The sequence below is a fragment of the Microcaecilia unicolor genome, chromosome 1 (genome assembly GCF_901765095.1).
Source record: "Microcaecilia unicolor chromosome 1, aMicUni1.1, whole genome shotgun sequence".
Classification (NCBI taxonomy): domain Eukaryota; kingdom Metazoa; phylum Chordata; class Amphibia; order Gymnophiona; family Siphonopidae; genus Microcaecilia; species Microcaecilia unicolor.
The window spans coordinates 395,385,594-395,408,926 of record NC_044031.1 but is presented as its reverse complement, the minus strand read 5'-3'; the positions used below and the strand labels follow the sequence as shown (position 1 = coordinate 395,408,926).

Below are 23,333 nucleotides of genomic sequence, written 5' to 3'. Positions count from 1 at the left end.
TTTACTGCTTTCTCCTTCATGCAAAGTTTCATCCCATTCTGTTAAATTTTCAGAGTTATTTTGCCCTCAGACAGACACATTCTTGATCCCTTTTATATAATTCTTCCAACGTCCATTGGCTTGGAATAAATAGTGAGAAATAGAAAAGAATTGTACCTTAATTTGCAGAAAGCTGTCATATGTAGCTTTGTAGTGTGACAAGGCTATACAGTACATACAATGTTTTGTTCACTTAGGAATTCATTGAAGCATATAGTTTGACCAGAGGTGCCTACATGTTTGCACACAACCTTATATGATATACGAAGCCCTATTTTGCATAGGGCCTCTGTGTTTTAGAAAAGACTCGTAGAATGCAGAGCCTTCTGCAAATGTATGTATAGTGGTATGTATGAGGACTTGTGTAAATCCCAGTATGTCCAGTGGCCGCAACCATTTTATGTAGAAAAATGTCTAAGAAAGAGTTACATTTTTTCTTAATAAAAGGTGTCCAGATTGGCACGGGGAAAATGTGTCCAATATGTACTATGTTTCACCTGTTGGCTTTCTCAACAAACACTCCCTGCAACCAAACACATCGTTATTTACAATGGTACTGAAAACAAATTTTGATTTCAAAACCCTCTTCCAATTATTGCTTTTATCATCAAATGCCAAGCTCGCCTCTAGACCCCAAATCTTTCCTGGATCAAGATAGCAACAGCATCCTCAAAGTTCATTTATATCACCCAGCTAATATCTCCCAACCAATAACATATTTAATATAGTTAGCCCACTGGATTTGAATGCTGAGATCGAGTGGACGTCATTGGTTTAGTTCAGAAGGCCTGTGATTGGTTGGGAGGTATTAGCTGGTTAATATAAATGACATTTGAGGATGCCATCACCATCTTGATCCAGGAAGAGCTGGGGGTCTAGAGGTGAGTTCATTTGATGGTAAGAGCAATATTTGGAAGAGGGTTTTTTAAAAGAAAAATTGTTTCTGTACCATTGTAAATAACAATGTGTATGGCTGCAAAGAGTGTTCCTTGAGAAAGCCAATAGGTGAAACATGGTACATGTTGCACAAATCTTCTCCTGGACATATTTTATTAAGAAGTGCAAGTCTTTAAAGCAGATGATTATAGTTAGAATTTATACTGAAAATGTCAAAAAAGGTGACTGTATGAAGGACCGATGATGAGGTGGGTGCATAAAAGTTGGGGCAATGAGAAGTCTGAACTCCAAGTGGGACCGCTGAGATCTGGTGTTGGAGTCCATTTTGGAATACTCTGACCCCCATAGCCAGGAGCCGCTTGTTGAACAGATAGGCCCCAGATGCACTAGTTACTAGTGTTTTTTGAGCGGCGCTCCTTATGCTGTTGGCAAGTGGAAGGGGAAGGTTTGGGCTTGGGGTGGAAGGGCAAGGGGGGGGGGGGTAAAGAGTGGTTTAAATGTTTCTATATTGCTGCTTGTTTTATCTTGATGTGTCTATTAATAAAAAAAAATTGATACATAAGAATTTTTTGGTTCCGATATTTTGTCTTGAGAGTTTTGAAATATTTCTATAATAACATCTCGGGACAGAAGACGACAGCTAGTTATAGTTAAAAAAAAAAAAGAAATGAAATTCAGGATCTGCATATATAATTGCCAACTCTCTCTGCGTGACCTGACTAGGCATTAACACTGGATTAATTATCTAGTATTAATATCTATAGGTTACAATTTTTTTATTTATCATCTAAGTGCCACATTGTACAAATCTGCACAGCTAAGTGTAACCAAGTTAGGAAGCCATGCAAAATATTTTTGTACATTTGGATATGGTATTACACAACACAGAAATAAGCACAATTGGTCCCTGTATGAATGGTGCAAACCTAGGGCCCTGTTTACTAAGGTACTAAGGTAGGGCCCTGTTTTAGCGCGCACTAAAAATTAGCGCAAGCTAATGGTAGAGACACCCATAGGAATATATGGGTGTCTCTAGTATTAGTGTGCACTAATTTTTAACACACTCTAAAAACGCTGGCACGCCTACAGCATGGCTTAGTAAATGGGGCCCCTAATGTTCAAGTGAGTGTTACACTTAAGCCTGCCATGCTGCAGGGGGTAAATATTGGCATCCAGCTTTTTCTAAAAATATGTTTATTCCTGGTGTAAAATTGAGAATAAGCAGAAAAAAAGCACCAAAGGCAATCAAGTATGGGACAATCAGTAATCCTTCATTGAGAATCACACTTTATGTTGCTGTCGAAACCATGCTCATCACACACCTTGCTTGGTCCTTTCCAAACTATGCGTCCCACAGCTTATATACATGTAAATAGCAATTTTTTAAAATTCTTGTTTATAAATGTTGGTCATTTGCATGAGTAAAAGCCATGGAAGGCTTCTAAAATGACCCCTTAATCACAAACTATAGATCTTCTTATCTTTATTATAAGGATAATTTTGCTTTTTCACTTTTGGTAACAGCCAGATTTGCCAATCTTCACGAAATTCACACACGGCTTAAAAGATGAGCAAAAATATCATGTTCCTAAAATTATTTCAGATCATGTTCTCACAGTAAAAACATGAAGATCAATAGGGTCTGTGTTCTGGGGAAGCAATGATAAGTATCAGGCTTATATATTTATTTATATATTTGGATGTATTAACTGCCTTTATGAAGAGATTCACCCTTATGTCTTCAATGCCGTGAGTTGAGGGCAGGCTTTGCAAGGTCCCCAGCATTCAGGAATGGGGGGATACATCTAAGTCTCTACATATGTGTTTCTGACACATCAGAGACAATTCTATAAAATGCGCTAAAAATTTGGTGCACAAAATCTAGGTGCTAAGCCACATTGAGCCTGCAAATAGGTGGGAAAATGTGGGATATAAATGCTGCAAATAAATAAATAAATAATATTCCATAGTGGCAAATTTGTGCGCCTAATCCATCATGAATAGTAGTGTAAGGGAAAAGGAGAAGAACTTCTGCAATAACACACAGGCAGCACAGACAGCAAAGGTGATCCAGAGAATGGGGAGCAGACGAGAGTTCACCAAACTCGATTCTATTGAAGAGGGACCCAACTTGGCCAAGTTTCAGCTTTGCCTTCACCGGGGGGTCACCAGATTCCTTCAAACAAATCCTGAAAGGTTCAGTAAAAACACACATCATCAACAAGATATGGTAACATCTCCTTCATGTTTCAACGTGAAGGAGACGTTACCATATCTTGTTGATGATGTGTGTTTTTACTGAACCTTTCAGGATTTGTTTGAAGGAATCTGGTGACCCCCCCCCCCCCCCCCCCCCCCCCCCCCCCGGTGAAGGCAAAGCTGAAACTTGGCATGTTGGGCACCTCTTTGGAGCATTCTTGTCTGTTCCTCATTTCCTGGATCACCTTTGCTGTTTGTGTTGCTTGAATACTAGTTTAAGTCAGCAAATGGACGCTTGCATTTAGGTTGATCTATAATAAGGCGTGCCCAAATGCAGCAGTTAGTAACCTAATTGATGGTATTCAATAAAGCACGCACTTTAATAGAACACCCATGATCCCCATACCCCTCCCATATGATACCCCCTTTGCAATTACATGCTAGAACAGATGCCAAGTTTTAGTGCCTAAGTGCACATTAGGCACCTGTCATTTGAGTAACAAAAGGTAGGCACCTAATTGGCACACTGTATAGAATGAGGGGGACTGTGTTTATGAATCTGCACCTCTTGGGCCTTTTGTGCAGTCTGTATCTGACATCCAGAAAATGAAATGTGGTAGGACGCAAGAGCAGTGACTGCATCTGGCTTTCATTATATAGTCTAAGTATCTCAAAGACTTTTAGAATCCTGAATTATCCTGGTTGGGTGGGTTCTAAGCTGTCTGGCGATCAGAAATGGACATGTGGAGGGAAGCAGTATTCCTACACAAGCATTTCAGGACTTTATGCATGACTGGAAGTTACCTGATACAGTAGTCGTTTGGTTGAAATGTAGTCCCGAAGATTCCCGATGTGAATCATAAAGGAATGAAATTTGGTACAGGAAGTCCAGCTGATACCAAAGTGGTGGTGATTAAATTTGCATATAAAAAGTTAGATTGTCTATAAAAATCTGGTTGACCATCAGTAGCAAATTTGCTATAATTTGGAAAGTTCAGTTACAGTGTATGATTAAAGCTAACTGTAGAGAAAATTAGTTTTTTTGGTTCAGTGGAATTCTGTTTAAGCCAATACTGTGTTTTGATTTATAAATCTATAACCTTTTTTGACCAGACTGAACAAAAGCCAGTGCGAATGATGTACCAAAAGCAGAAATTTGCCTTAAGGCACATTCCTGAAATACAGTGCCGTGCCCTAGAGGTGCCATATGTTGGAAATGAACTTAGTATGATCATCCTACTTCCAGATAATATTAATGACAACTCCACTGGTCTGCAACAGGTAAGCCTAATTTTCTGATCCTCCAATCACATTTAAGGGTCTGTGTAGAAATGAGCTTAGTCGAAATGCCTGTGCTGAATGCACAATAACATGGTTGTTAGCTAATATCAGTAAACCTTTAGCTATTAATGCTTTCTGTTACTATTACTGCAGATACCCCAACAATAACACTAATACGCATATGCATGACTTTTAAAAGTAAAGCAGTATTTAAATGACATGATTAGGCATTAACACTGGATGAATTATCTAGTATTAATATCTATGTGGGTTAACTACCACCTAATGCACCAAAGTTAAGCAAACTTGTGGAACTGTACTTAATTTTCATGGCTTAGGTGGGCTAGTTTAATGCTGTCCATCCCTTACCACCCTCTACCACCACCACCACTCCCCTGCTAAAAGACAAAAATTGGTCTCCAGACCAGTGGCGTAGCTAGGAGGGGGGGGGCACCAGGGGAGTGGCCGCTCCCCCCAATGGAGTTCTGCCGGTGCCTATTTTTTTCTCAACGTGCTGCATTGAAAATGCACGCCGGCACCAGTGGAAGTCCGCTCTCACACCGCTTTCACTCCCCCCATGCTGTCAACCTGGCTTCGCTTCTGCTTCAGGCCACTCATTTCAGGTAGTAACACCCTATAAATGTAGTTGGACTCTTCACCAGCATAAGAGAAATTATCTCCCTAAGGTAAGGGTTAAAATTCCAAATTTTCTTTTGAGGGGGAAGGAGTGAGCGAGTAAGAGATATGCTGCCCTGATGCTTTTAGGGGGTCTTTTACTAAAGCTTAGCTCGTGTTATCTGCAGCAGGGCCCATTTTATTACTATGGGCCCTGCTTCAGATAACTCGAGCTAAGCTTTAGTAAAAGACCTCTTTAGTAGCTTAGGGAAGAGATTCTCAACCTTGTCCTTGGGACACAACCAGCCAGCCAGGTCAGGATACCCACCATGAATATCATAAGATCGACTTGAAACAACTGAAGCATTGCACACAAATTTGTCTCATTATATTTTGTGGATAGCTTGAAAACCAGACTGGCTTGGTAGGTGAGGACTGGATTGAGATCCTCTGACCTTTGGAGTGATGTGAAGGGATTCCAGCCAAGAGGCTCTTGTATTGTTTTTTTAATGGTCTTCAGGAAAGTTCCTGGACATTAGGAAAACTAACTTGGTTCCTCAGAGTAGGTGTCCTGCAGCCTTCATTAATCAACCTCATGCTTCGGGGTCAGTTAATTCAGTCCGGAGGGAACAATGAAATCTGCAGTGGCAGTGAAATGACAGTATTCAGTATTACATGGATATTTTAACACCACTACATTCTACGTATCTTTACTTTTGTACATTACGTGTTACAACCGTCAAAGAGACTTTTAACATTCACCTTTTTGAAAACTTCTTTAAAGCAAGTACTGCTTATTATAAGATGTTAAGAACATATCAATCTATCAGTTGTCTTGTCCTGGCCTCTTTAAAAGCAATGTTTTCATGGAAACTTTTAGGCAGCCTTTAGAAATACAGTCACATTTTTAAAATCTGAAAGCAATGAAAAAAATTCACAAAAAGGAGTTTATTACTGATTAAAAAATGTACAAAACATTTTACAAAGAGACTTATTGGCATCAAAGTTCATTCACACAAGAAATAATGGAAGTTGTGAGTGCCACTAAAGCCCAGAGAAACTCATCTCTCATATCTGCAGGTAGCCAGAGGTGAATAAAAGGCACATGTGTATTTGGGTGAATCACTTTATTTGATGTTTGTGGACAGAATGGAACTAAGGCTTAAAAATTAACCTTGCATTGCCAGTGTAACTCAATTTTTTTTCTGATATAATCTTTTCTTATATTTAGCAAATGTTATAAAAGCAGATTTTTAAGCAATTTTACAGCATTCACCTCATCTAATTTTAGCCACATTGGCTAACTGATAACTAGCCTCCCTCAATTTGAATGGGTAAAACACTTTTTTGGTGCTTCTTGAGGTGTCAAGGTCCTCAGCAAAGGGGAAGACACAACTGTATGGAAATAGGACAGCTGGACACAGATCATCAGACCCTGCAAAATCAATATCCCAGCTCTCTCTTCCTTTGAAGAACTAAAATTCAGCCTTTGAATTGGAGAAGGTGAGAACATCCCAAGAACAAGAGGAACTGGGGCTCAAAATCTCAAAGTTGCAAAATCAGTGATTACTAGGATGCAAAGGGTAGTTAGTGGTGGTTGGCAACTCCTTTATGAGGGGTACAGATGGAGGCTGTTTTTACTGTTAACTTCAGTTCCTTTTTCTTGTCTCTGCGAGAGTCAAAAACACCATCCTGGAAGCCCAGGCCAAATATATTCCGCGTATTAAAAAAGGAGGAAGGAAGACCAAACAACAGCTGGCGTGGTTAAAAAGTGAAGTGAAGGAAGCTATTAGAGCTAAAAGAAAATCCTTCAGAAAATGGAAGAAGGAACCGACTGAAAACAATAAGAAACGGCATAAGGAATGTCAAGTCAAATGTAAAGTGCTGATAAGGAAAGCTAAGAGGGACTTCGGAAAAAAGATTGCGTTGGAGACAAAACACATAGTAAAAAACTTTTTTAGGTATATTAAAAGCAGGAAGCTGGCAAAATAATCAGCTGGACCACTAGATGACCGAGGAGTAAAAGGGGCGATCAGGGAAGACAAAGCCGTAGCGGAGAGATTAAATGAATTCTTTGCTTCGGTCTTCACTGAGGAAGATTTGGGTGGGATACTGGTGCCAGAAATGGTATTCGAAGCTGACAAGTCGGAGAAACTTAATGAATTCTCTGTAAACCTGGAGGTTGTAATGGGGCAGTTCTACAAACTGAAGAGTAGCAAATCTCCTGGACGAGATGATATTCATCCCAGAGTACTGATAGAACTGAAAAATGAGCTTGCGGAGCTATTGTTAGAAATATGTAATTTATCCTTAAAATCGAGTGTGGTACCAGAAAATTGGAGGGTGGCCAATGTAACACCGATTTTTAAAAAAGGTTCCAGAGGAGATCCAGGAAATTATAGACCGGTGAGTCTGACGTCGGTGCCGGGCAAAATGGTAGAGACTATTATTAAGAACAAAATTACAGAGCATATTCAAAAGCATGGATTAATGATACGAAGTCAACATGGATTTAGTGAAGGAAAATCTTGCCTCACTAATCTACTACATTTCTTTGAAGGGGTGAACAAACGTGGATAAAGGTGAGCCGGTTGATATTGTGTATCTGGATTTTCAGAAGCCGTTTGACAAAGTACTTCATGAAAGACTCCAGAGGAAATTGGAGAGTCATGGGATAGGAGGTAGTGTTCTATTATGGATTAAAAATTGGTTAAAAGATAGAAAATAGAGAGTAGGGTTAAATGGTCAGTATTCTCAATGGAGAAAGGTAGTTAGTGGGGTTCCCCAGGGGTCTGTGCTAGGACCGCTGCTTTTTAACATATTTATAAATGACCTAGAGATGGGAGTAACTAGTGAGGTAATTAAAATTTGCTGATGACACAAAGTTATTCAAGGTCGTTAAATCGAGGGAGGATTGTGAAAAATTATAAGAGGACATTAAGAGACTGGGAATCTAAATGGCAGATGATGTTTAATGTGAGCAAGTGCAAAGTGATGCATGTGGGAAAGAGGAACCCGAATTATAGCTACGTCATGCAAGGTTCCATGTTAGGAGTCACCAACCAAGAAAGGGATCTAGGTGTCGTCGTTGATGAGACGTTGAAACCTTCTGCTCAGTGTGCTGCTGCTGCAGCTAAGAAAGCAAATAGAATGTTAGGTATTATTAGGAAAGGAATGGAAAACAAAAATGATAATGTTATAATGCCTTTGTATCGCTCCATGGTGCGACCACACCTCAAATATTGTGTTCAATTCTGGTCGCCACATCTCAAAAAAGATATAGTGGAATTAGAAAAGGTGCAGAGAAGGGCGACGAAAATGATAAAGGGGATGGGATGACTTCCCTATGAGGAAAGGCTAAAGCGGCTAGGGCTCTTCAGCTTGGAGAAAAGGCGGCTGAGGGGAGATATGATAGAGGTCTATAAAATAACAAGTGGAGTTGAATGGGTAGATGTGAAGCTTCTGTTCATGCTTTCCAAAAATACTAGGATTAGGGGGCATGCGATGAAGCTACAATGTAGCAAATTTAAAACGAATCAGAGAAAGTTTTCTTCACTCAACGTGTAATTAAACTCTGGAATTCGTTGCCAGAGAATGTGGTAAAGGCAGTTAGCTTAGCGGAGTTTTAAAAAGGTTTGGACGGCTTCCTAAAGGAAAAGGCCATAGACTGTTATTAATTGGACTTGGGGAAAATCCACTATTTCTGGGATAAGCAGTATAAAATGTTTTGTACATTTTTGGGATCTTGCCAGGTATTTGTGACCTGGATTGGCCACTGTTGGAAACAGGATGCTGGGCTCGATGAACCTTTGGTCTTTCCCAGTATGGCAATACTTATGTACTTATGCGCATATTATTGGAATCCATGCTCTGTGCCAAAATGCCCATGACCCTTCCATTGCTGCACCCCCTTTTCTGGGACATGCGTAAAATTTAGGTGCAGATCCTGTACCTAAATTTACACACATACGTGTTAATAGATTTCAATTAATGCCATTAATTGCTGGTTAAAAGCCAATTATTGGCGCTAATTAACTCATTATTTGGGTGTGCAGCCAAATTTGCGTGTTCAACTTTTGGCGACTTTTGTAGAATTAGGGGGAATACTTAAAATACCATAACTATGCATAAATGGCATCTTTGAAAATCAATCACCTTCTGTGCAGGTAAAATTACACACATAGGAGTAATTATATAACATAGAGGCTAACATTTAACACGCCGGTGATGTACAGTATATACCCAGTTGAGTTAGTGCTCTAGGAGCCCACGTTACTTTAATAGGCTCCTTTATAGATTTGCCCTCATAGTGCCACTACATATGTAATTTCCTCCACTCATAGGAGAGGCATTTCTGCAGCTAGCGCTGACAATGGATTGTAAGTACTGGCGCAGACAGTAGGTACAAGTTTTATGTGCATATCGCTTAAAACAATTTTTATAGTCAAACATTTTTATTATAAATTTCAAATAACAAACATCTCATATGAAAAAACATAAAACAAATCAACAGCATAAAGAAGAGAGAAGCCCCCACAAAGAGAAGACAGGTAAACCAATCCCACCCCAAACCTCCATAAAACTGGTGCAAAGTCCATGGGTAAAAAAAGTATTCATGGACTTTAGGCAGGTTGAAGATGGCCCCATAAAACAGTACCTCCAGGTGAGATAGCAGATTTTCCTGCATTTTTAGAAGTGTGTCTTTTTACTTTTTGTTGTTGTTCAGTCTTTTTATTAAGGAAAGTGCAAACAACACGATGAAAAAATGGTAAAATTCTCATGTGCATATATTTTTTCAAGGTATTTATTCTTGCAGCTGTTTTGTCAATGGATTCAGGAATATAATTGTGTAATTCTTATCTTTGTTTGATCTAATTCCAGCTTGAGAAGGAGCTCACTCTTGAGAAGATCCAGGAATGGACGCTGCCTAGAAACATGGGACGCCCCACTGATGTCCATGTGCGGCTACCCAAGTTCAAGCTGGAAGACAGCTATGAACTGAATGATGTTTTAAAGCATCTAGGTATGGTGGACATTTTTGATGGGGGCAGGGCCAACTTGTCTGGGATGTCAGGAACATGTGACCTGTTTCTGTCCAAAGTTGTGCACAAGTCCTTTGTGGAGGTGAACGAGGAAGGAACCGAGGCTGCTGCAGCCACTGCAGGCATTGCAGCATTCTGCATGATCATGCAAGAAGAAGAGTTCAATGCTGACCACCCCTTCCTTTTCTTCATCCGGCACAACCCAACTCAGAGCATACTGTTCTTTGGAAGATATTGCTCCCCTTAGAAAAGTGTAACCAAAATAAGCAAATGAAAAATAAGTTTTCTGATGGGCTGATTAAAAATTCATCTGAAAATTAAATTGCAGCAGAAGAACCTTGATTATTAGTTTCATTTTTTGGGACGCTCTTAGAGAAGCACTTATTTGACTGACTAGCGCACTCATGTACTTTTCTTCTTGCAGGTGTGTAGAGTAAAACGTAGGTCCATCGGTATCCTGGGACCAGTAGAAACCTGGGACTAGGACAGGCTGTTATTTGAAACAACATAGGAAATGTCAATGACACATCCCACGTTGTTAGCAATATTTGCAAAGAGTGCCACATGCTTGAACCATGGCTTCTGTGTCTCTAGAGCAGGGTTTCTCGACACACTTAACCAATCTGGTTTTCAGGGTACTCACAATGAACATGAATGAGATAAACTTGCATGTGCTATCTCCATGCTATGCAAATCAGTATCAATATTGTTCTTGTTAACTGCTATCTCCCCTGAAACGGGTCCAGCATGGTGTACAAAAATACAAATATCCATCAAAAAAATTACAGCATTATAACATTAATATCAAATCTCCTAAATAGATCTAATCCATGCAACTGGGCATCCTGAAAACGTAGGTATGTCCCGAGGACCAGGTTGAGAACCCCTGCTCTAGAGCAAGAGTTCTCAACCCAGTCCTCAGCACATACATAGCTAGTTGGATTTCAGGATATCCAAAATGAATATGCATAAGGAAGGCTGAGAAGGGTGTCTCTTGTAGGTGCTCTGGAATGAAGCAGCTTGTTCAGCATACTGGGGTTCAGGTGCTTCCATTTTGAAAGACAGTCTCCTGGCTCCCCTCGCTTCCTGGGATCCATCTCTGACTCGGCAACTCCCTCCCTATATATCGCATTACCTTCCTGTTTCCTCTAGCAGGACATGGCAGAAGGAAGCCTGCAAAGACAGACAACAAATGTGCACTGTTGCTGCCGCCCACGAACGTGGTGAGGTACAGCGAGGAAAGGGAGTTGTTAGGTCACTAGCAAGGATGGTTTGGAAAGCCCACCCAAAATAACTGGTCTGACTACGCCACTGCTGTGTCCCCAAGAGATGGGAGATGTATTACAAACATTTGGCAGAGACAGCAAGCCTGTGCTTTCCTTACTAACCATCTGCATCTTCAAGCTGGGGGGAAGTAGAGATCCCGAGAGTCAGGTTCTCAAATTCCCCATAAATGGTTCTTTATTTCTGATTTCTGACTACCATCAATAGTAACTGGAAACATTGCAGGTTTATTGTCCACAGGTTCTATTTGCTACATAGTCTCAGTTGTCTGTTTGCAGGGTTTCTATTGCTTTGCAGTATCAGTAGACGGATTTTGTGTTACTATTACTGAGGTGACACTAGAATTTGAACATATATTTGTTTTGTGTGATAAGCGTTAAATCTGGGACTGATGTGTTACATACAATTTTTTAAATATGGGATTGAATGGTAGGCAAATTCACACTAAGGCCCCGAAGCTCAGAAGCAAATGCGGACACTAGAGGCCATTGGTGACAGACTAATGCCCAAATTTGCTAGCGCAGAATGCTAAGAACTGGTGAGCGCGTGAATCAACAAGCTCACCAGCTCTGAGTGCAATGAGCATGCAAATGCATGCTGATGAGGTTTTTCTGTATTCCTCCCCCACCAATGCTCAGCGGATGGCATGCCAAACAAGGGCACTCTGGCTACTGAAAATCCTACTCCAGCTCAGAGCTGGTTTAAGGTGTCAGGAGAGCTGCTAGAGCCACCTGGTGGCAAGCTGAGCAGGAGTTGAGATATTCTCATCTGTTATATGTGCACTAGCACAAAATTGAGAATATAAAGCAACCAATGAGTATGTGCAGTAAAGGTTAACTTGTTCCTGATTTTTAGACCTAGTAGCTTTTGTACTTGAACTCGTCTTCGAGTTATCTGAAGGAAACAGAAAAACATAGCTCAGTTTCTGGTCCGAAAAAAAGAAATGTACCTCAGTTCTGGGAGTAGAAATGAAATTTCTTTTTTGTACGATTACCTTTTAGTGGTGAAAGTAAACTGGCAAGTGTGAGGCAATGGGAAGCACTGCCTTTAAACTTCAGAGCTGGCACTTCCTCCTTCTTCCCTTCTCCCCCTCTGGCATTCTGGGCATGCGCTCAAGAGTTGTGCTTACGCATGCACCTGGCACCATCCTCCTGCCGAACTCCCTATTGCTTAACACTATGAGCATGCCTAAATGTGCATCTCATTAGCACTGAGCATTAGGAAGTTCCTTCACCACACTGATCTGGCGGTATTTTTCCAGTGCCATTTGAAACAGCACCGGAGCTTTGAGAATCTGCCCCTAAATTTACTGTCAACAGTGGATTATTTAGGAGGTTTTTTTTTGTTCATTTTGTGAATTTTAATGTTCAGTGTGTCACATATATGAATGTATTCCATCAGGTGTGTCAAAACAGAAAACGTTTGAGAACCATTGTCATGGAATGAAGTATCTTGTTCATACACCATAGGCTGAGGGGAGAGAGGGGTGTGAGGACCGGTTGGGGATGAACTGTAGTGAGGATGAAGGGAAGAGGGAAAGCATGGTGTAACAAGCTGCAGGGCATGATAGAGGGTAGAGACTGGTGGGTATGAAGAAGGGTTGGGAAAAGGAATGATTGGTGGCATTTTTGTACTTCTCAAATTTTGGATTATCCTCATGCCATATTACCTTTCTCTCATATCTTGCACCCCACTTCTCAACCCTCTTGCCATGCAGACCTTTAGGGTCTGCTTCCATGACAAAGGGCCAAGTCTCCAAATAATCCTCACCAACATTAAGAGATGGAAGGCAGTTTACATCAATCTCCTTTCTCCATGCCTAATCAATTTAGACTTTTTACCATAACACTGTCCATGGTGCTAATCTTCACTCTTTTTCAAGCCTCAAGCTATTGAAATGCTCATGTATAAAGCTAGAGGAGTGCTCAGTGCAAGTAACCCCAGAGATTTATGATCATCCCATTGCTACAAGTCTTCTGCCTTTACAGCACAGCTTGGGGAATTCTGTTACTTGCTTCACCTACCAAATCCTCATACTGCAGTTCATGCGGCTAGGATAAAAACTGCCATAAAGTTCCAGATGCCTCAAAAGCACCTCATCTTTATGGGGAGAAGGCCTTTTCCTCATCCAGAGCTCCCCCTTTCCATTTTCCCCCAACTTCCCCTTCTTTGCCTTGTAGGGTTTCCCTTCACTTTACTCTGAGCTGAGGACAAAGGTCGAAGAAAGCCAGAAGATAAAGACTATGGGCCTACTACTCAGACCACAGGCGTTAACCTGGCTGCCTCCCATGGTCAGCCCTAGGCCTGGATGTTCAATGTAAGGCTGTTTACAGTGATCAGCATTGATTGTCTGGTTTAAACTTAAGTGGCCAAGCTGATGTTCAGCACTGGCTGGTTAATTTTAAACCAGCCAAAGATAGGCTTGCTATTTTGACAGCTCAATTTGTCTGCCAAACTTAGCTGGCCATGCGCTAAGTATTAGTGAATAGTTGGTTATATCGTGCAATATAACTGGCTATCTGCTAAGCGCCTACTGGCAATCTTCACTGGGAGATAACTGGCTATCTCCTGCTGAATATTGCCAGATAGACAGTTAAGTGCCATTTAACTGGCCAGTGCTCTCCAGTCTATCTATACATGGTTCACAGAACTCCTGGTTCTCACAGAATGAGTCAGATCTCTGAAGGCTAGAGTAGCCAACTTAAAGGAGCAGAGACAAATGGAAAGGTACATAGAGGAGACCTATAGGGGTACAGTGGAGAAGTTCCACCTCCAGTTTGGCAGCCTTTGTGCCACCTTGGAAGGAGAGGTCACCTGGAAGTAGAGTATCACCTTGGTTTGGCAAGAGGTGATTCTGTAGCCAAAAATTCCCTTTAATGGATGCAGTATCTTCTGAAACCAAATATGTGTCTCCAGGGGCTTCTGCCCAGGAAGGGTTAGAATGGCCATGTTAATTGGTGATCCAGACACTAAGCATGTAGCCAGCTAAGTGGCTGGTAAGGTGCAAGATCTCTTGGTCACTTGCCTGCCTGGTGCAAAAGTGGTGGACCTCACCCATCACCTACATAAGACTTTAGATCATGCTGGGGAGCCAGTTGTGTTTCTTCACAAAGGTACCAATGACACAGGAAAGTGCGAGAGAGCTGTACTGGAAGCCAAATTTAGGCTCTTAGATAGAAAATTAATAACCAGAATCTCCAGAGTAGCAGTCTCAGAAATATTCTCCTTTGCATGTCGGGCCCAAAAGCCAACACTGGTATCTAACAAATCAAATCCCCCAGTCTCTGGTAACAAACAATCAACTTCAAAAACTAGAACCAGGACAAATTGCTGAAACATAGGCATAAATCACAAAAGCACTGTCCCCACACTCTAAATTATAGGTATTTCCTCCTATATGCCAACGTTCATATTGTTTAGCCCAGTACTTCAAAATATCTTCTTATATTCAATGATAACTTTATAATATTAAAGAGTGCCCTCAGACAAATATCCACTTTTTTTCAGGCAATGTATTGTTATGCCAAGCGGTATAGCACTTCTTTCATCGGGCCACTCTTGTGTAAGTTTTGAAAAACGTGCTATAGCCTATGTGATAAGTGCTACTAATAAATCAAAATGTGAACTTATCTTTTAAAAGTGATATCAAAGAGCTTCACTACTTCTCCAGTCACAAATTTTGACCCATCAGCTGGCTTCCCCTAGAAACGCCCGACACCGCGGGTTTCAGAGAATCTTTCCTGAGGGACTTGGGTTAGAGACATCCATGATTATACTATGAAGTCATCTTCTCCCCAAAAGCCAGGTAGAGCTTCAGAGTCTCAATGCATAGATGACATAATGGTACAAGGAGAAAGGACATATATTTATTAGGAAATGGTCAACATTCTGGCCTTGCCTTCACTGGGCTGGAACCAGGCTGCTGGCATTCACATTTAAAGGAAGATAGACCAACTTTTAAACTACAATCTTGGGGGAAAGCTGACAGTTATTCAAGAGTATATGGTTCAGAGTAAAGTTTGTTTGAAGGATACAATGAACCAGAGAAATTATGGCATTGTGTTTCATTGTAACTCCTGATATGTCCATTTCTTTTTTGCTTTGTAAATTGCATTGAACTCTTTTGGGTACGTTGTGATTCACAAGAAATAAAGTAAAAAGTAAAACCAATAGAGAGGTTGCAATAAAGGCAACAGTAGCATAGGTTTCTTTAAGTCAGAGGTGCTTTTTTTCAGTTGGGACACACCAGATGGACGATGCTTGCATACATGACACACATGTACTTTTGGTCTGATACAGTCTGGAAGTTCATAGGAATTAAACGTAACATGCTCTGCATTCATGAAAACCCTAAGTCCCCTAACAAAAGATGCAGATCATAACTAGCACATTTTCTCCATGGATTTTACCGTACAAAAAAAAGAACTTTGCTGCTCATATCATCTGAGTAATTGCAACATATATTTCTCCACTACCAGGCACATTGTGAAATAATACAAAACACCTCACAAAATAAGAAAAAGGCATCACAAATTAGAAACAGAAAAATAAAAGATAAAAATTAAACTGGGAACCTCAAGAAGTCAAACTAGGCATGTACCACAACATAGGCAAAATAAAACCAGAAATACGTTTCCACTTGTACTGAACAAAATACAAAGTCATTCTTGATTCATATTTTCCAAAGCTAACATATCCCACCTATAGTCCAGTAATTCCCTATCCTTTCTCTCCCTTCCCTCTTATGGTCCCATCTCTTTTCTCCCCCCCTCCCCCCCCCCCAAAAAAAAAAGTGCAGCTTCACTATTCAGCAGGGCAGCTGCTCAGAGGGGAGAGTAGCTACAGGAAGCCCAGCCTGGCAGCAGAAGGTGTGACTACACAAATCCTGATGCCTTGCTCCTTCTTGGGAGGTACAGGTGGCAAACCATGCACCAGACGTGAAGGCCTGCTAATTGCAGTTTACCACTTACACAACCTGAAAAGGAACACAGCATTGAGATTTCTATAGCCACATCTCCCCCCTTTTCTTCTCTCCATCCCAGTCCAGCTTCTCTCTCACTCATACTCTCTCTCCCCCCCCCCCCCCCATGGTCTGACATCTACATCTTCCCCTCTCCCCAACCCCCAACAGTCTGACATCTCCCTCTCTCCTTCTTCCATCTCCTACAATCTAGCATCTCTCTCTCACACATACTCTCCCTCACCCTGTGGTCTAACATCTCGCCCTCTCCCCAGCCCTCAATCCCCCCAACTCCTGGTAAGGCACCTCCCCCTCTCCCCAGCCCCAGTCCGCCACATGGTCTGACATGTGTTCTCTCTCTCTCTCTCCAGTGCCCTCAACTATAGTCTAGCATCTCTCTTGTCCCCTTCCCCCTGCAGAAGCAGCACCTCTCCCTCCCTCCACCTCTTCTCCATGTGTCCAACACACCTCTTTACCCTTCTGTCACAGGTGCACCACCTCTCCTTCATCCCTCTGGGTCTGTCAAAGCTGAGTTTTTTGTTTGTTTGTTTTGTTGTTGTTTTTTTAGCAGCAGCAGCAGCAATAACATGCTTCCTGGGTCAACCCAGAGCCTTTTCTCTGCCTTGTTCTGCTCGTGTGTAAACAGGAAGATTATAAAAGAGGCAAGACATAGCAAAGAAAAGGCTCCGGGTTGGCTTAGGCAGTATGTTATCACTGCCGATGCTGGCAAAGAACTCAGGTGTAATGGACTGTGGGGGGCCTGAGAGAGGACATGGGAGAGATGTAGGACACATGAGAGGGGAAGAGGAGAGAAAAGAAAGAAATATTGCAACCATTTACACTAATGGCCAGAAAGGCAGAAAGATGCATAAAACCTCTATCTGCAGTTCTCTACTTCTCCCCATCTTGTTCCCCTCCCTCGACCTTCCCCCTTGCGAGGAAGCCTGCGCTGGCTGCTTCCATTGTAACTACCAGCAGAGAGAGACTTTAGGTAGGATACAGCCAACAGTTACAGTATGCATACACTGGTCCACTGTAACACAGTGATTTAGGAATTGTCCCTTTCAAATGTCCTTCCCCTTCTCATCTCTCCTGATAACAAATACACAGAAAATACACACACATACAAACATGTACCAACACCAACAGACAAACATGTACACTAACACTCTCCCAACCCTCCCCCCCAACACACATACATATATTACATGCAGAGGAGTAGGAATTCCACGAGCCGTGCTCTGTAGGCTTTCCACACTTATTTTTATCAAAGTGTTCCTAAATGATGGAGAGCAGTCTAATTAAAATGAGAAAACAGAGGAACCAGCAATATGGTTTGACTTCCAAATTTTCTTCCTGTTTGTTTATAAGTTTTAGCTATAAGCTATACAGTTTTACTTCAGGTACATTGCACTATTCCCCCCCCCCCTCCCCCCTCTCTTTTCCTATCAGCCACACGAAGGAATTTCTGGCTGGTCACATGCTATTATGGTGAAAATGTTGCTAAGGCAGCTCAGATACCTGGTATATCCTGTTACGAAAATAATTTATGGAGAAAAGGTATGGCAAGGACTAATTGCAAGCCTCCAGCACATATGAAAGTCCCAATTACAAGTCTCCAGTCCATATGCAGCACCTCTGATTGGTCCAGGGTAGAGGAGAGGTGGATGCTCACAACAGCTTATAAAGCCACACTGCAGACAAAGGAACTCAGAAAAACTAGGCTTGGAGAGAAAGTTTCAGATCCTTCCAATGGCCTATGGTTTATCCCAAAGGGGTTTTGCTTCTCCCCCCCCCCCCCCCTCGTAGAATCTAATTCTCTATATCTAAGAATCTTTCTTTCCTTTATTCTAATCTTTCATTCATTCTTTCTTTCTCTGCCTTCTCTCTGTTCTGTGACCTTTGTATGAGGAACAAACTTTTCTTCCTTCATATAATTAGTCTAATTACTTATCATTACCAGAGGTACTGATGTTAGATTTTGTAAGTTTGTTATAACTTGAAACTGATATCTGATGCTGTGCTGGTGGGTGAGTAATTAAAGACAATTCTCTCTAATTCCTGTACAATTTTTTCTATAATATTTGATAGAATTCATAAGTGTTTTAGCGAATAGCACACCAAATTGCGCAGCCTAGTACATGCAACTACTGAAACTTTATTGGAAATATCAAGGTGGTGTACAGATTATAGGTTTTTCATTCCAAATGTTCTGCAGCCGTTGTGCCCAGGAGGTCAACACCTCCTTCCTTCTATTCTCTGTCACATATTCAGGTGCAAAGGTGATCTCAGGGGTAAGGATTTTAAAGCCACAGTAGTGCATCATACCATGCTGTTGATACAAATGGAGAGCAGACATGTCAGAAATAGCACATTAAAACTGATTTTACATATTTCACATATATACACCACACATATAATACACAAACGCACATTTTCGAAGTCAAGTTGCAATTTTTGCTGTTATTTGATTTTTTTTAAATTGTATTTTATAATATTTTATTTTTGTATTGTCTGTTTGTTGTTTTGGTTTATTATTATGCATGTTGTTGCTTATACCCCTACCTAGAATATCTGAAAGAGAGAGGGCTTCAAATTTTAAAATAAATAAATAGAAACATAGAAACATGACAGCAGATAAAGGTCAAATGGCCCATCCAGTCGGCCCATCCTCGGTAACCACTAACTCTTCCTTTTCCTAATGGATCCCCCATGTGTCTGTCCCACATTTTCTTAAATTCTGACATAGTCCTCGTCTCTACGACCTCCACCGGGAGACAATTCCACGTATCTACCACCCTTTCCATGAAAGAGTATTTTCTTAGATTTCTCCTAAACCTATTTCCTCTTAACTTCATCGTATGCCCCCTAGTTCCAGAGTTTTCCTTCATTTGAAAAAGGCTCACCTCTTGTACATTTATGCCACTGAGGTATTTAAATATCTCTATCATAGCTCCTCTCTCCCAGCGTATATATGTTGAGGTTCATAAGCCTTCCCTATATGTTTTATGACCGAGACCACTTACCAATTTTGTAGCCGCCCTCTGGACTGACTCCATCCTGTTTATATCTTTCTGTAAGTAAGGTCTCCAGAACTGCACACAGTATTCTAAATGGAACCTAATCAGAGACTTATACAAGGGCACTATCATCTCTTTTTTTTCCTGTTGGTCAGCCCTCTCCTTATGCACCCAAGCATCCTTCTGGAAATAAATCTTTATATCTATTTGGAACTTTCCAAACCATCACAGTAGTTTACCATTGACAATACAAATATAAGATTTCTATCAGTTTAGAACAGAGAAAAAGCAGCACGTGAGAAACAAACATATCCAGAAAATAAAAAAAAGGTTTGTTTATGCCTGAGACCAGTATCCCAACCGCTGGCCAATGTCCATCCACGAAAGCAACGCCATTAAAAAGAAGACTGAACTAAGGGGTCTTCTTACTAAGGCATGCTAATGGATTTAGTGTGCACTAAGTGATAGGACACCCTTAGAAATATAATGGAGCCTTATCATTTAGCACACCTTAGTAAAATGACCCCTTAAATGTGCAAGAAGTCTCACGACAACTCATGACTGAAATCACTGGTTTCTAGTTACCAAAAGGCCCAGAACAATCCAAAGATTCAACTCTTATGGCAATCATTAGAAAAAGAACTGGCAGGTAAGACAACCTTTCTGATAATGGACCTTAGAGGAGGAGAAGAAAGGAATTTACAAAAGCAAAGCATCCCTCAAAACAGTAAAAGCTCTTTAAGGAGATTCTTTTTTTTTTTTTTATTCTTTTATTTATCAATTTCAATTTTTTCACAAGCATTTAAATCTTGAGTAGGCAAAGTAGTACATATTAATAATATAAACATAATATACAAAAACAAAAATTGTATCACTTGTATTAGACCACCATAGGGTGAGGGGTTTAAGCAGTTACTCAGGAGATGAGATTTCAAAATAAGAAAAAAAACAAAGTAGAAAGGCTTAGCCCAAATTTAAACCAGATTTTACATTATTTCTCTTTAAATCTATTACTTAAGGCAAATTATACCTGTTTAGGCAAAAACATGTATTAAATTATCTTTTTCTGAGCAATAAAGTGTTTTAAATGTTCAGGGTTTAGGAAAACATATTTAACCCCGAGATATTTGATGTTGCATTTACATGGATAGTTCAGGTTGAAGGAGGCTCCTAGAGCCAATGTTGCTGATCGAAGTGCCAAAAACTCCTTTCTCCTGGCTTGCGTCTGTTTCGTTACGTCTGGAAATATCCAAATTTTACTCCCATAAAATGGGGTTTGTAAATTTCTCAACGCAATTTTCCTAACATTTTCCAGATCCTGCTGAAAAATAAAAGATACCAGGAGAGTTTGGCGTTCAGTAAACTCTGTCAGAGAAGATTCCAATAGTTCTGATATGTTAAGGTCTTTTCCATCCGGTTGAATATCGCTTTCTTTTTCCTTATCTTTTTTCATTGGAAGGTAATATATTTTATTCAGCGGAGGTATATTATCTTCTGAAAATTTCAAATTTTCTATTAGATATCTTTTGAAAATTTCATGCGGTGGGTAGATTGGAGTCTTGGGGAAATTCAAAAAGCGTAGGTTTAGTTTCCTATTAAAGTTCTCAAAATATTCCAATCTCCCATGTATCAAAGTATTGTCTTGTATTAATTTTACAGTAGTTTCCTTCAGCTTAATATTTTCTTCTGATAAATGATTTATCTTATCTGCAACATCATTTTTCATAGTAGTAAAAGAAGAAGTCAAAGTCTGAACATTTACTACTAAAGATTCTATCTTACTTGTTGATGCCAGAACAGTCTGGAGCGTCCCCCATATTGCCTCAAGTGTTACCGGCGCAGCTTGAGCCTCAGTTGGTAAAAGGGCCTCGGGAGAGATTTCGGCTATAGGGCCCAGATGTGATACAAGACCTCCACTTTCGTGGGCCCGTGATTCCCCTCTAGAGCCGATCTCTGCCGGTTGCGGCGGAGGAGAACGCGTTGGGGGGGACAACGATATGTCCTGTCCCTGGAGTATGGCTTCTCCTTGCGCACATTGCTCAGCGGGAACTCCCAACGCCTGACTGGTTCTCGCGAGATATCCTTCGATTGTTTGCTGGGTTGGTGTCGATGTAAGAACCGGCTGGGCTCCCGTTCTAACATAAGCCTTTCTCTTAGTATGAGGCATCGTGGTAAACAGGTAAGAGTAAATCGTTGTTTAAAGCAACAACTATAAGACAAATGTGAAAGGCTTAACTCCAGCAAAATTCCTCGAGTTGTTTCGCGTTAGAATGTTACGGCCGCCATCTTGCTCCGCCCCCCCTTTAAGGAGATTCTAAATATGTTAGAAAAGCAGAACATCATTGTGTGGAAATTCAAGAGATTTATTTCATAGAAAACAAGAGTGGAGAAAAGATCACAGCATGAAAGGGTTAACCAGAAAAAAGTCCTGGAAAGAAATCAGGATGAATAAGGAAAAATTAATTACCTGATAATTTTCTTTCCTTTAGTCCAAAAGGATCAGTCCAGACAAATGGGTTGTGACCATCCGCCAGCAGGTGGAGATAGAGAACAAAAGCAATCTTTAAGAGGGTAGGGACTGTGATATCCCTGCAGCAAGAATCGTGGCCCCGAAGGAAGCATCTGCTTCAGCAGACACATTCAAATGGTAATGCTTAACAAAGGAATGAGAAGACGACCACGTTGCTGACTGAGACCTCAGTCAATTAAATTGCCCTAGACTCTGCCAAAGTCACCAAAGGCCTGGTAGAATGAGTCTTGACTTGAATGGGAGCAGATCTACCCTTCAGAATGTAAGCCAAAGAAATAGCCTCCTTAAGCCATCAAGCCACTATTGCTCTGGAGGCTGTAAGGAGGACAAAAAGATGATCAAACCACCTGAAACCACTGGTAGCGGTAAGATAGTGCATAAGAACGCGCTTCACATCCAACAGTCGCAGGGAAGAATATTCTGCAGAATAGACCTCTCTGGAAAAAGAAGAAAGAAACACAATCTGATTGGCATGAAAAGGAGATACAATCTTTGGCAAAAAGGTTGAACTGTCCATATGGAAACTCCCAAGTCAGAAAAGCAGAGAAAGGGATCCCTGCAAGAGAGAACTTGAAGCTCTGAAACTCTCCATGGCGACAACATGGCAACTAGAAAAACTGCTTTTAAAGTAAGATCTTTGATAGTTGCCGAATGAAGGGACTCAATGTGAGTTGACTGAACAGCCTCAAGAATCACTGGAAGACTCCACTAATAATTTTGCGGAGAGGGGGACACAGATGAGTGACTTCCTTGATGAATCACACTATATCAGGGTAAGCAGCCAATAAAGGCATTCTGTATCTTGCCTCTATAACACGCCAACACTGTCACCTGAACCTTAAGTGAATTAAAAGCTAAAGCCTTTTTTGAATCCCTCCTGAAGGAAAGATAACATTTGAGACAAGGAAGCACGAAACGGAGAAACACCATTTTGTGCAGACCAGCTCTCAAAAGTTCTCCACATTCTAGCATAAGAAGAAGAAGAAGTGGACTGCTTTTGGGCTTGCAGCATGGTAGTAATAACATCATCCATGTAGCCCTTCTTCCTCAGTCGCACCCTCTCAAGAGCCAGGCCATAAGACCAAAGTGGGAGGGATCCTCCATAAGTACTGGACCTTGGTGCAATAAGCCTGTCTATGGAAGAACAGTCAACCAAGCAGCAATTTGAAGACAGATGAGGTCTGCATATCAAGGATATCTGGGCCAGTCTGTAGCTACAAGAACGACCTTCCCAAAATGAAACGCAATCCTGTGCAACATCCTTCCCACGAGAGGCCATGGAGGAAACATGTAAAGGAGGCCATCCAATGGCCAAGGCTGTATCAGTGCATCCATTCCTAGGGAGTCTTCCTCCCTGAACTGGCTGTAAGAACATTAGAATAGCCATACTGAATCAGACCAATGGTACATCTAGCCCAGTATCCTGTTTCCAACAGTGGCCAATCTAGGTCACTAGTACCTGGTAG

At 41.1% G+C, this 23,333-nt stretch overlaps 2 protein-coding genes across 6 annotated transcripts in view; one reads left to right on the top strand and one right to left on the bottom strand.

Moving 5' to 3' along the window:
- Positions 1-10,415, top strand: part of SERPINB1 (serpin family B member 1) — a 39,531-nt gene extending 29,116 nt beyond the window's left edge. Inside the window, exons 6-7 of the mRNA XM_030210969.1 lie at positions 4,249-4,416; positions 9,913-10,415. Coding sequence (XP_030066829.1) covers positions 4,249-4,416; positions 9,913-10,320 — 576 coding nt within the window. The 3' untranslated portion in view covers positions 10,321-10,415. The remainder of the gene's footprint in view (positions 1-4,248; positions 4,417-9,912) is intronic.
- An 8,058-nt stretch (positions 10,416-18,473) lies between these two features.
- Positions 18,474-23,333, bottom strand: part of NQO2 (N-ribosyldihydronicotinamide:quinone reductase 2) — a 49,297-nt gene continuing 44,437 nt past the window's right edge. For all 5 annotated transcript variants that reach the window (XM_030190080.1, XM_030190079.1, XM_030190082.1 and 2 more), the window contains exon 7: positions 18,474-18,649. In XM_030190080.1, coding sequence (XP_030045940.1) covers positions 18,488-18,649 — 162 coding nt within the window. In that variant the 3' untranslated portion in view covers positions 18,474-18,487. The remainder of the gene's footprint in view (positions 18,650-23,333) is intronic.